Source organism: Temnothorax curvispinosus, unplaced genomic scaffold (assembly GCF_003070985.1).
Source record: "Temnothorax curvispinosus isolate PA1 unplaced genomic scaffold, ASM307098v1 QBEX01012057.1, whole genome shotgun sequence".
Classification (NCBI taxonomy): Eukaryota; Metazoa; Arthropoda; class Insecta; order Hymenoptera; family Formicidae; genus Temnothorax; species Temnothorax curvispinosus.
Genome location: NW_020221837.1, coordinates 1,261 through 15,676, shown reverse-complemented (window position 1 = coordinate 15,676; position 14,416 = coordinate 1,261). Strand labels below are relative to the sequence as shown.

The 14,416-nt window shown below is 32.7% G+C and overlaps 1 protein-coding gene across 9 annotated transcripts in view; it reads right to left on the bottom strand.

Annotated features, from left to right (window-relative positions):
* LOC112462196 (ABC transporter G family member 20-like) overlaps nucleotides 1–13,311 on the bottom strand; it is a 21,213-nt gene extending 7,902 nt beyond the window's left edge. For 5 of the 9 annotated variants that reach the window (XR_003041636.1, XR_003041635.1, XM_025027828.1 and 2 more), the window contains exons 1-7: nucleotides 12,913–13,311; nucleotides 8,003–8,144; nucleotides 3,160–3,404; nucleotides 2,792–2,969; nucleotides 2,619–2,712; nucleotides 2,219–2,437; nucleotides 2,021–2,124 (exon numbers count right to left, since the gene is read on the bottom strand). Coding sequence is in view for 7 of the 9 variants with exons in the window: in XM_025027828.1 (XP_024883596.1) it covers nucleotides 2,021–2,124; nucleotides 2,219–2,437; nucleotides 2,619–2,712; nucleotides 2,792–2,969; nucleotides 3,160–3,404; nucleotides 8,003–8,106 (944 nt within the window). In the remaining 2 variants the exon portion in view is untranslated. Of the gene's footprint in view, nucleotides 1–2,020; nucleotides 2,125–2,218; nucleotides 2,438–2,618; nucleotides 2,713–2,791; nucleotides 2,970–3,145; nucleotides 3,405–8,002; nucleotides 8,145–12,912 lie in introns of those variants that run through there. The other 4 variants (XM_025027829.1, XM_025027830.1, XM_025027831.1 and 1 more) reach the window with 4 other exon arrangements.
* Nucleotides 13,312–14,416: the final 1,105 nt, after the last annotated feature.

The window sequence follows — 14,416 nt, the reverse complement described above, 5'->3', positions numbered from 1 at the left end:
TATAGAACCAAGGATAGAATGTGCACGATATATATACTTATTAAGTTAGATTAATAAAATTATGTTCGTTGCCTTCTCCACTGTGCTACGTGAGATATAAGGATCACTTAAAGGCGACTTAAGCTGATCTGCAGCGAACAATTTAAAATGTATTTGTCACAAATTTTATATGAAGTCATTATCATGTACTCGAAAAAAAATTTATACTTATTTAAAAAACATTATAATATTTTATCGAAGAAAAGTCAAAATAATAAGCAAATCAAATTTTTGTTTTAATTTTATATTCTTAATTGAAGAATTGAATAATTAGAATTTAAAATATTATTTATTATTTTAAGTAATATTATCAAGAAAACATTCTTTGTAAAGATCATCGTTACTTAAAAAAAGAGAAAACTGAGTAATTGGTTTTCTTAGCACTAGAATGATAATCTTTTGCGTGTACGTATACGGCACGTCGTTTTGCTATTTAAGATAAATATAAAGGTACCAATACCCGGACACTTAAGCGTAGGAAATGTACCGATACCTGGACATGTACCTGTGTCTGGATACCTTTAAAAAAATATAAATTTATGGAAATAAACGTTTAGATATTATAACTAAAGTTTTAAACTACACAAAAAAATACTTTTATCTTTGATTTTAATTCGCGTTATACTTATAAATAATAAAGGTGTCCGGATATAGGTACACGTCCGGGTATTGGTACCTTTACCTTAATACCATCATTAAAATTCTACCAAATTAAATTGACACTCAAAGAAAAGAATTTATTATTATGTCTAGACATACTTATAATTTATCGAATTATTAATAAGCTATAATTGAAAATGCAGAATTAAAATTATGTCTAGACAAAACATTAATTCCGAATTTATTTTATGTTATGACAAATTTTTCGGGAATTAAAATTATCTACAAAATTGTAATTCCCGAATTTTACTTATGTACACAATTTTAATTCTTGAATTTATATTATGTACATAATTGTAATTTTCGATTTTATCTCGTTATCTTTAACAAAGAATTTTTTCTTGATAAAGATAAATACGTTTATTGACCCCGTCAGGGTTGCAAGGCGTTTTTATAAGGATGTTCCCAACCCTTTATTCAATTCTCATCCAATACTACCTTTCTCCTCTCACTTTAATTCTTTGGACCAACGGCTTAACGTCTTTTTCCGGAGACGGAGTTTGTTTCGCACAAGAGCCTATCTTGCACGGAGGGGCGCAGCCCTCAGAAAAACATTCCATGTTTACATAGCTCTCGTGGACTCGAACCTGGTTCCTCAGATTACGAGTCTGGCGCTCTACCACTAGACCACATTGCCGCCCTAATAAATATTTTCTTGATAATAATCTTAAAATGTACTCATCACAAATTTTATAAAAAGTCTTTGTCATGTACTCGAAAACAGAATTTATACTCCTTTAAAGAACATTATAAAATTTTATCAAGAAAAAGTCAAAATAATAAGCAAATCGAATTTTTGTTTTAATTTTATATTTTTAATTAAAGAATTAAACAATTTAAATTCAGAATATTATTTGTTTTAAGTAAAAAGAGTGATGAGTGTATTTTAAGATTATTGTCAAAAAAACATTTTTTGTAAAGATAACAGCTACTTAAAAGAAGAGAACTAAAATGGAGTAATTGGTTTTCTTAGTACCAGAATGATATTTTTTGCGTGTGAATTGTGCGTACATGAATAGCAATCGCGATATAAGATCGCGAGCCAAAAAATAATTATTTTTTCTTTCTGTGGCAAGAAAATGATAGAGCTCTATTATTTTCACACACCACCTTGCGGTAGATAGCATGGCGACTCGTGTGCATAGATGCAATCTATACAATATATAAATTACATCTATGCACACAAGTTAATATTTTAAAAAATTTGACTTGCACTACTAAGACTTAAAAGGAAGTGGCAACATTCGGAATTGAAACAATTGCAATTTTATTTTGTTGATAAGTGCATCTCTTCTGAATTACTGATAAGTTAAGTACTTACGCGTAATAACGAAGAAATTGGATGCCGTTCTTCGCCAGTAGCGCTTTAAACCTTTTCGATCGCGAAACTTTACGTCTCGAAACCGTTTTGTATTCCGAGTTTCCCTTAACAATTCGGTTTATTTGTGTTATAAAATAATAGATTTACAAAATTTTATATAAAAACATAATTTTATATAAAACATAATTTTATATATACTTTTGTTTGTTCGTATTTATCTCGGTCTTGATTCATCAGTTCGCTGCCGCTACCGGTATCTTTCGCCTTGGATTCCTGAGTCTCATTCAAGATGATCGCATCATTCTGACCCTTGCATAGTTTCAGGAAAGCCTCCTCCAAGAACGAGCATTGAAATTGCTCCAGTAATTTCTGAGGCGGCGATTCCGCCAACAATTTACCACATCTCATTAAACCGATCTGCGTAGGATTGAAAATACACATTATTAAGTACGATCAAATTTGTGTGTGTGTGTCATTGATCGAAAAAATTTTTTTTTAAGTAGTTTTCGTTTCAAGAACTTATAGAATGTTTTTCTAGCAATTTTTTTATATAGCTATTATCAAGACTAATTTAATGAAAAGACTAATGGAGACTCACTTTACTAGCATTTTTAGTCTCCTCGATATAATGCGTCGTGATCAGAACAGTGATGCCTTCCTTTTGCGTAATTTCGATCAAGTAACCCCAAATGCTGCAAAGAAAAGGTACGTCCAAACATTTTCTTATTATTCTTTGCTCATCGCACTTAAAAAAAAGCAAAATCTACTTGCTTCTCTCTCAAAATTGGGTCCAAGCCCACAGTGGGTTCGTCTAGAATCAGAAGCTCGGGACTGTGAATCAATGCGGCGGCAAAAGAAACCCTTCTTTGTTGACCTCCACTCATATTCTTCACCAGGTGATCTGCTGGGGGTAGTTGGAGCAACTTCGAAAAGAACCTTTGTCTCGTCTCTTAAAAATAATAGAAGAAAAAGCTATAGTTGTTTCGAAATAACTTTATAGTGAGATATCTTATAAATAATTTAAAATAGAAATAGGAAAAACGTTTATTTAAAAATAAAACTGAAACTTCTCAGAATTTACGCGATGTTTCGCGTGCAACGACTGCAAGTGCTCTTTTCATATACATTCTATGTTCTACCGATCTTCTCATCGTCAAGTCCGTTGATCCTGCCGAAGTAATAAAGAGCATCGCTCATGGTGAACTCTCCGACCAAAGAGATATCCTGCGGCATGTAACCCACTTGAGGCCCAGGAATTCCGGAGCCCTTGCCACCCGGATTTCCCCCCAAGACCCACACCTCTCCGCTGTCGAGATAACGAACCCCGACGACGCAGGACAGCAACGTGGTCTTGCCGCATCCACTGGCCCCCAACAGTCCGTATCTGTTTTAAGGAAAGATTTTACTTTTGTTTACACGACACATTCGAACACATAAAATCGCGAATATGTCCTTTAATCTCACGATAAACGGATTCATAATCGTTCTCCAGTATGGATTCCCTTTTGAAATCCCGACTTATCTGCCAACTTTATATCTACCCACGTTCGTACTTCATCGAAGAACAATGGTGATTTATGGTTTCCCTCGAGGTATTGTAATTAGTCTGATGGATGGCAGGCGCGACTCGTTAATAAAGTGTTGGACACAATCTGAGGGCACTCGTTGGCAAAAGCAATTAGCGGTCGACTACTAACAACACACAGTGATAAGTGAATGGAATCTGAATTTTCGAAAATTCGTCCAAAGAAAGATCAGATATATCTGTGCGACGTCAATATGCGTCCGATATCACGTAATACGGAGACCTTAGAATTTTGAGGAAAAGTGGAAAATATTTAACAGTACCTATCTAATGTTAACATGCCCATATAAACCTCCCTTAATATATTCTAAATATCTATATACTTATCTTAAAATGTCAATTAAGATTGACAAATCGATTATTCCATTCTCCGAAATAATTAAGAAATTGCAAAGAGCTCTCTTAGGTACCACTGTGCGATTGTCGCGAAATCACGATATGAAGAACGAAAGATGATAGATCGCTATTGTGCAACTCGATGAAATCATCAAGCACCCGCAATTTGTTTCAGTCTCGCTGCGGCATGTTGATCATTAGTATCATCGCAATCCTGTTACTCGCGGGAGGAGTTTTCTTCTCCTTGCCGGTCCAAAGATCGATACCAATGATACGTGACAACATGATGTTGATCAATCTGCACGCGAGCGAATCGAACGTCAACGATGATCTTGATGAGTTGATCAAAAAATTACAAGAAATGGAGAAACCGCGGGTTTATTTGATAATTAATCAATCTAGGAAGGAAAGTTATCGAGATTAATGGCGAAATTGATCTTAAACAGAATTAGGTATTTCAGTAAATTGACTTAATTGTTTCTAATATTCAGGATGTTTGGATGCAATCACTAAATATCCTTTTAATAACAAATTTTTTGGTCAATTTACAGCAAATTTTTACTTAGCAAAAACATCGACGTATCAAATAATTTTCGAGTTATAAGCGGCCAAAGAAGAAAAGTTTTTGTCGGGTTAAACTTCAGAGAATAAATAATAAAAATATATTTTTCAATTAATTTTAGATACTTTTTATTTTAAGAAATTTTTTATTTGAAATGTAATGTTACAAAGATTGATGCAATGAAAGAATTAAATTTATAATAAATGGAGATCTCGGTGTTTTTGTTAAGAAAATAATTAACTCTGTACATTTAAAGAATTTGTTAGTAGAGGAACATTTCTAATTAATAAATCTGATCTTTTTTAGAGGTACCTAAATTTCGACAAAGTGATTTCGAAGCTAACGTGACGAATAATCCTATATACATAAGAAAATCTTTACCGAAGAAAACACTTATCTCCAAATCGTGTGTAACACTGATGTCACAAAGAGCACAGCATTACGACATTTTTCGTAAACATCTTAGTAGATTTTTGCAGATTTAACTCTTCAATATCGTGACTTAGCAATATCAAAGAATTGAATTGTCATGTTAATTTAATTTTTTATTTGTTATATTTTTATTTGCTAATAATTAATCTTTACATTTTTTATACAGACTGGAAGTGACATTAAAAATATTTTGCCGCGCGTGACATTACTGATAACGCAAGAACGTGATAACTACAATGAGAAACTAACTCATCAGAATTCAATTGACTATGAAATTTTGCGTCATGTACTCCAAGAGTATCAGGATTCAATGAGTCTCGATAAAAACAATTTTTTATTGTTTTGGATGTTCTCTAACCCCGAATTTGCATTGGAAATGGAGAGATTTCTCTCAAGAAATGAGTTGTCTCTTGAGTTCGCCAAGTCGGTTCAACACGCTATATTCTGGGTCATCAAATCGTTTTATATGAAATGGCGACAATTGCACGATAATCTCGATTACATCTCAGAATGGAGACTCTTGAATTTACAAAGACAAGTTGAACTTATTTTAGACAATTTAGCAGATAATCAACAGCACGGGTAATCGAAAGACAATAAATAAATTCCGGAAGATAGAAGCGGCATTATTTCGAACACTGAAGAAACACTGAAAATTTAAATTGAAGAAGAAACCTTTGAACAGAATAAAAGAAATCTTAATGAAACTAACAAGACTGAAAAAAATAAAGATAAATCTTGGAAAAATACTCGGAGTAATTATATCACACCTACAGAAGAAACACATGTTATGAATCAGCCGGAATAATTAAAACGTAACAAAGATGATATCAAAGGTAAAATTCCCACTGAGGCGGCAGTGTGGTCTAGTGGTAGAGCGCCAGACTCGTAATCTGAGGAACCAGGTTTGAGTCCACTAGAGCCATGTAAACATGGAATGTTTTTCCGGAAGCTGCGCCCCTCCGTGCATGATAGGCTCTTGTGAGGAGCAAACTGGGCTCCGTTTTTCGGAAAGAGACGTTAAGCCGTTGATCCAAAGAGTTAAAGTAAGAGGAGAAGAGTATTGGATACTAGATTGCGAACCCTACGGGGATATGCAATAAATTACGAATTTTACAGAATTTTACAGAAAGGGTAAAATTCCTACTACTGTTAAAATTCCAATTAATCAAAAATTTAACGTGCTAGATGATAATTCTATCATTAATAATACATTCTTTTTTAAAATAAAAGCACTTAGAAATAAAAATCTTGTAAAAATCGAAATTTCTCGTAGAAGTAAAAAAAATTTATAGGTACTCCTCACGACAAGAAAAATGAAGAACGGTTTAGTAAACTGGAAAGTGTTTCCTCAATTTCGCCAAGTGAGAATGCTATAGACACGTTGCAAGAGACTGATTAACAGAAACTTATGGGAACGGATGATATGCATGGATCCTTGATAAACGTAAAGGACATCCTGAAGACTCGAAGAACACTTCTCGTCCCTTCGAATAAAAACGAGGAATATAATAAAAGAAATAGACAAATATTAACAAAAGAAATTGCTGACAAACATAATTATTTTCCTAACGCGAGCGTGAAATGGGCCGCTTTTCGCGCTTGTTTTGAGTGAGCAAAACGATCCATTTCGCAATCGTGACGTAAGCGTTGAGAAATGGAGTCATTTCTTAACTAGTGGAGAAATGAAATTGTAAAACAAGCGCTAAAAGCGGCCTGTTTCACGCTCTTGTTATTATAGAAAAAATAGTATGAACAACTCGTGGGAAGAGTGGTCGAGCCCAAATGAGTGTACCTAATGGTCGCTCGCTTCGCTCGTGCCAACTTCACACTCATTCAGAATCGACCATCACTTTTCCCACTAGTTGTACAATAGTTATTTGTGTAACAAGCCTTCGGCTCGTGCGTAAACTCCGCACCTGGGAATTTTCATCTTTACGCACGGCTTACACACCCTATTTTATGTTGCAAGTGCCTGGAAAGTGGTCTATCACGCACGCGTAGCGTGCGTAATGGGGCACTTTCCATGTACGTGTTGCATAATATACTATTTAATAAGAGAATGAAGATAAAATTAGCGGCTCAGTGATAGATGAGATTCTAGAAGCGGTCATCTTGCCAACGGCTAGATCTGCGGAAATATCAACAAAAGTATAAAAAATGATTACCAGGACACTTTAATTCCAGACAAAAAAAGAATTGAAAAAGAATACGATGTGAGAATTTTGAGATTTATTTACTAGAAAACATATATTTTTTGACACGTGCAAATTGTTTGCACGTGTAGTCGTTATATGACTAAGATCATATAACTAATAGTTATATATAGTCTTATAAATTGTTATTGATATCGAGTTTTACAGATTACTCATGCATTGAAATAAGAATCTTATTTCGGCTCGGAAATTATGAATCAAGAATCAAGTCCGTCTATTAATTTTCTAGTACGCCTTGAGATTTGTGCATATGTGTGCGCGCGTATATGTTTAATGTTACACAACGCTGACACTAACATATTTTTATTTTCTCACATAAGTCCTAATCCTAACGAATTATTAACGAGTATTTGGCTAGCGATTAGAGAAGCGTTACTACAGAACCATGTATAAATAAAATTACCTTAGAAATTAGACACAAATTTTAAATAATATTCTAATAATTTTGATAGGTTCCGAAATATTTTCTTATCTAAATATTTGTTAAAAAATTATACAATTATCTTGTCGTGCATTTTGCAAGCAACGACAATTTAAGCAATAAATAAATGTACGCGGAAAAGTGCGTGTGACGACAGTTTGAAGCAATTTCCAACATATATCGAAAGATGAAGAAATTAGTATCAGGTTACCGCAAAAGATATGCTGAATGACATTAAAAAACGCGCAAGTAATCACAATTATTAATTATTAATGCAATCTTTGTTGCATTGCTTTCTCTCCATAGGGAGTATCTTCTCGATTTTTTTGGAAAAACTCGGATTGTTCGTTTACAATTTTATTCAAAACGGAAATTGATAGCGAAAACGATTAAATCTTTTGCATTGACATGATAAATAATGGTTACTTACATGGAACCCCGTGAAACCGTCATATTCAGACAGTCGAGCACCGGCTGTCCTTTTCCATAACGCTTCACGGCATTCCTTACTACCACCGCCTCTTGCTGCACCATTCTGCGAAATGATGATGACTGTTCGATCAGCGACCAAACTGTAACAAGTTTTTTTCTTGCATGATTTAAAAGAGACGTTGAATGAGTGGTTTTTTAAAAAAATAAAAAATATGATTTTACTGTCTTTTTATTAATTTTTAATAAAAAAAGAATTTTTTTGGAACATTTTGTTCCAGACGTCTTAAAGACGTCTAAGTGTTCTCTGGAAAAAACATTGTCCCCATTGGAGGACAACTAAAAGTTATGATAATTGTGAAGGAGAGGGGCTTCCTCACCCCGATTTGGCTGAAACTTCACAATTTTGTGTATTTTGGTACGTAAAACATGAATCTATAAGTTAAAATTGTCGCTCTCAATTAGCAAAAAAGTTATTGAGTACCAAAGTTGACAGTTGTGTGGTTAGGATATCTGTCATACTGACATGATGTAGACGCACATGACTATGCGCATGACGTAAAAGTGCAAGAAATTACAGTAATAGTGCAGTACAACGGCATCAATCTCTCCTAATAGTCTGGCGCCTTATTTTAATTATATCACGATTGATTTTGAAGATATGCGGCTTTTTTGCATTTATTCAATTGAACAAATAAATAATAATCTTTGGCTTGCGGTACAAGACGTAGTTGAAAATGCAAATACATGGCCAAAATTTATTAGAAAAATGTTTTGGGAGAAAAATTTGACAGATCATAATCGTATGATAACGATTTGCATATTTAAATGCAATTTTAGAAAAGTTTCTACATGAAATTTTAACATTTACATTAAGAGGGAATATACACTTAAAAACGAAAAAAAAGGTAATTTTCGGAAATTTTTTTCAGGGGAATTTTTAGAATTATTGGGTCGGGGTTTTTTGTAGTTAAAAATATACACTTTCAAGAATGTTTTAAATTTTTTTTATTAAAACATGTTGCAAATTCACGGAGTACTGGAGTCGTCTACGCAGTACCGTAAAAAAACGGTGCCCAGCGGCGCTCCGTCAAAAATCATTTAAAACAAAAAAATCAAACAGAAAATGAAAATAGATACTATTATCTGCTTTGGTTTATCATAGCCGATTTTAAAAATATCGATTTTTTACAAAATGGCAGGCGTTTGAACTCAATGTAGCGGTTTTCAAGATCACTACATTGAGTTTAAGCGCCCGCCGTTTTGTAAAAAATCGATATTTTTAGTTTTGGAACATTTTTCTTACGGCATTCCGTAGACGACTCCAGTACTCCGTGAATTTGCAACATTTTTTAATAAAAAAAATTTTAAACATTCTTGAAACTGTATATTTTGAACTACAAAAAACACCGACCCGATAATTTCAATAGTTCCCCTGAAAAAAATTCCAAAAATTACCTTTTTTTTGTTTTTTAGGTGTATATTCCCCCTTAAATAGTGCATACACAAACAAAAGAAAACGCAATATTAAAGATAAGTTTCTTTATTTAAATCGCAAAATCTTTTGGTTATAGTTAATAACTATATTAAATAAGTGTTATTTATGTTTTTCATAATTTGTAGGAACTCGGACAAAATCGACGTAGTCGTGTTTACAGTTATAGCGTATACTTTAAAGAAATATTAGATTTGAACTTTAATCCACGTAAAAATAATTAATAAAATAAATATCAATAAACGTTTATAATAAAAAAATATTATAGCATAACATATTTATGTACTATTATTTGACTTTGTATTTATACTTTGTATTTATAAAGACTTTTTAATATACCAATTATTTTCTGCTTTAAAAAAGCATAACTCTATAAAAACTCTATTTCTATTATCTTTTTTAACCATTTAACTCATAGCCCAGTCAATGGAGACAAATGAGGCGTTTTGATGCAAAAAGTCAAAGATTGTTTATACTTGGCAATTTTGTTCATTTTGGGGTCTTAATAAAAATCCCAAATTTACGACCTCGGTAAGCTGCCGCTCGCGCTGCCATTTTGAAAAAATCGCGTCAAAATCCGGTTTTTCACAAATATCTTGTTTCCACTGCAATTTAGAGCAAAAATATTTATTACAATGTTGTAGAGCATAAAATTTCCTACAACTTTTGTTTGAAACACCGAGGTCACAAACTTAGGGTTTTCATTAGGACCTCAAAATGAAAAAAATTTCCAAGTGTAAACAATTCTTGACCTTTTGCAACTTCGAACCTACTCAGTGACTGGGCTATCAATATATTATAGCATATTCAATACAACAAAACTGCATATTTTCAAAAAAAATAAAATAATAATTTATGTTTTTTGTTAAAACAGAGAATAGTTGATATATTAAACAGTAAATAAAAAATTGTATGCTTTTACAACTATATGTAATAGGTTAGTTAGAAATATAACAATTTGAAATGTTGATTAATAAATTATTTACTCAAAAATAATTTGATAAGTAGTGAAATACATTGTTCAAAGTGCAATAACAAATTAAAAGTAAACAACAGTAACCTTTTATTTTGTTGCCAAAAAGTATGTTATAAAAAAAATAAGCATAAAAAGTATATGAAAAAACAATGTCTTTAAAGCAAGTGCAAAATTTAAAACACAGTTTAGCAAATGTAAATAAACTTGAATTTATCTTGTTTCAGCCTCCAAGACATCTGCTTCATTCGTACTAGTCTTTGGTGGATACAATTCCGCAATCGCACAGAGAAAACTATTCAAACGTTCTTCATATTTATGAGCGCGTTTGAAAAAAGATTTTGCTAAATATCCCACTAAGTGTGAAAAGCGTGTCAGTATACAGCGCGCTTGTATACAGTGGGATATTAGCTCTTACGTCTCTCCAAATGCGTTCAATGTGTTGAGTGTGGGCTCCTGCATATATAAAACAAATAAAAATATAATATTACATTTTTTTACATTTAACATTGTTTAATTTGTAAGACTATATATATTTAACTGTTTATATTTACCGATATCTGGATTTACAAAGTTTATGGAGTAATTCACATTCAGATGTGGAAGCCTTCTCTGCTTAAACAGTCACATGATTTCCAACAATCTGACATTATCGTCGTCCCAGGTAGGATCCATTCTTTTATTATATTGAGAAGAGTTGTTTCTGTGCGATCTGGAACTGGCACAAGAAAACGTTGCGTGTATTGCGCTTATATCCACCAAAGATCTAATTTCCTTTAACTAGACGGCTATGATTATATTTTCTCTTGCCGATTTTTGCTTCATCTATCTCGACGATAGTATTGAGTCTTCTAAGTTTTGTAGTATTAGTTTTAGCCCAATATATAGGCAAACCTATAACATTTTTTATATTAACAATAAGAAACTTATTTTTCGCTCGTTTAAAGCAAAGGCTATAATGAGGAATAAGACCAATATACGAGCATTAATCGATGTAACAATAAATTCAAATTATATCTAGTTTTATTGAAATATTAATATGACGTTTCGTACCGTACTCGGACTTTATCAGATTTGTCAATAAGCGAAATTAAGTGCTAACATATATAGAAGTCAAAACGCAATCGATTAACCATAGAGACATACTGTGTCATGATACACTAAATTTTGTTCGATTAATCGATTAATGCTCGTATATTGGTCTTATTCCTCATTATAGCATTTTTTATATTATAAATTTTACAAATATGTAACATATCAATATACTAATACTCAACGAGGGCGGCGGTGTAGTCTAGTGGTAGAGCGCCAGACTCGATCGTAATCTGAGAAACCAGGTTCGAGTCCACTAGAGCCATGAATCATGGAAAGGTTTTTTTCCGAAAAAACTGCGCCCCTCCATGCAAGATGCAGAGAAAACTGGGCTCCGTCTTTCGGAAGAGACGTTAAACCGTTGGTCCAAAGGAGAAAACAGTAAGGAAGTGGATGAATTGGAGGTTAAAGTTGGGTACGTCCCTTCAAAACGCCCTTTAAGGCCCCTTGAGGTATATAAAGTAAAATTCTTTTTTTTACTAATACTCAACATAACATTAATATATTAATATATTTAATGTATGAAATGTATTAATAAGAAACAACAAAAGAAATTGGCAATAAGAGAGTCGACCCGGTAATTGTATTAAATTATACTTACTTCTCGGCAAAAAGAAACTCAATCAACAAGCGAATAACAAGAAATTTTTAATTCTGTACACAAGAAGTCTTGTCGAGGAGGTCTTAACATGATAAAATATGCAGTCATTCTGCATACCGTTTTCAAGCTCAATTTAGACTTGATAAACCAAGTATCAAGTTTTGAACTTTCTTTAAAGGCACATTGTTTTTTCACACATTTTTTATGCTTATTTTTTTCATAAAATACTTTTTGGCAACAAAACAAAAGGTTACTTCTGTTTATTTTTCAATTGTTATTGCACTTTGGACAATGTATTTCACTACTTATCAAATTAGTTTTGATTAAATAATTTATTAATTTTTCCCTATCGCGAGTTATTGCCAAAAACTCATGCAGTTGCATTTTGGCTTGTAATAACATTTAATGTAATGAGATGTACAATGACTTGTGATAAAGAAAAAAAAATTATTTCAAATTGTTATATTTTTTATTTATCTATCAGACAGCTGTCACGTGACCTATTCAATTGCATTATTACACCACATTTATAATTTTGCACACTTTTATGTCTGCGCATGGTCATGTGCGTCTACATTATGTCGGTACGACAAATATCTTAACCACGCAATTGTCAACTTTAGTACTTAACTTTTTTCCTAATTAAGAGCGACAATTTTAACTTACAGATTTATATTTTACGCATCAAAATACACAAAATTGTGGAGTTTTAGTCAAATCGATGAGGAAGCCCCTTTTCTTCATAGTTACCAAAATTATAGTAGAGACAACTAAAAATTATGGTAAAATTGTGATAACTGCAACTATTGTAAGGTTATATTGTTGCGTCTACCGCCGCACCGAATTTTCCCTGTTCACTCACGCACTAACACTCATGCCGAGTCGCGTTCGCGGTAAATAAATATAGGCGTATTTTTTGTTAACCACCACAACTTTATTATAAATATTCCGTACGAGTAAACTACAGATTTTCAGTACTGGCGGTGAGTTCCGGAACGCTGTTATAGCCTGTAAATATATTTACTGCCAGCTAATTTGACACTCAGATATTTAGCATTATTTAATGTCATACAACCACACAATTAAGGCGAAACTGTTTGAAAACGTGTTAACAAGAGGAAGAATAGAAGACAGAAGTTGGAATCATTTAATGCACCGGTATATCAATGATTTAATACTTACATAACTTTCTTTAAAAAACCGCGATCTCTATTGTAAATATATTTAGCGACGCTTAGCGTGTGACACATGCCTCTTGATATTAAATTATTCATATATACCGATTTATCAAGCAGCACTAGCTCTTCAATCATATTTTTCTTCTTATCAATACGTTTTTGTTTAAAAGACACTTGGACGTCTTATAAAAACATAAGACACGTCTTTTAGACCCTTTTAAGATATCTAAGTGTTCTCTGGAAAAAATGTTTAAAAAAATTTGTTTCTATTCTGTCGTCAATTGTACGTCACGTTACATATTGGAACGCAGTTAATGTAAATATCTATAATGTTCTAAAAAATGTTTTATAGAAAACAACTTTTAGACGTCTATTCGGAAAGTTTTGAAGACGTGTCTTTTAAGACGTCTTTAAGACATGCATGTTATCTGGGTATATTTATCTTTATAACTAAATCTTTATGACTAAATAATTTCATTATTGGTAGTTAATGTGAATTTAATTGCAATTAATATATAACTTCTGATAGTCCTATTAAGATATATGCACATTGTTATTAATAGTATTGCGTTTCGCAGATTCATATTTTTTTCTCATGTGGCTGTTTAATCGGCAATCTTACAAATCTCTCTCTCTCTCTCTCTCTCTCTCTCTCTCTCTCTCTCTCTCTCTCTGGGTGCTTTCCAGCAATGTACACAGGCGACACTGTGTAACAGTGTTCGACCCAGTGCTTTCCAACTACGACACAAGTCGACACAATCGTACACAGCTAAAATGGTGAGTTTGACTGTGTCATCGTTTTGTGTCACTCCATGGATACCAACATTACCGACATTTTTACATGTGGTACCATTTATTTTTGTAGTTTCTACGGTCCGGTAAGAAAACTTTAAGGTTATATTCCAAACAGTGTGACACGTGTGACGACAAGAAGTGAAAGATATTCTACTGTAGAAGTTTCTGAACCATGGAAGGTAGTACATACTTATTTGTATATTATTTATTATTTGTTGCAAAAACAAATATTGCATACAATAATACTTTACTGACGTATTGATGAAAATTATTGTACCACA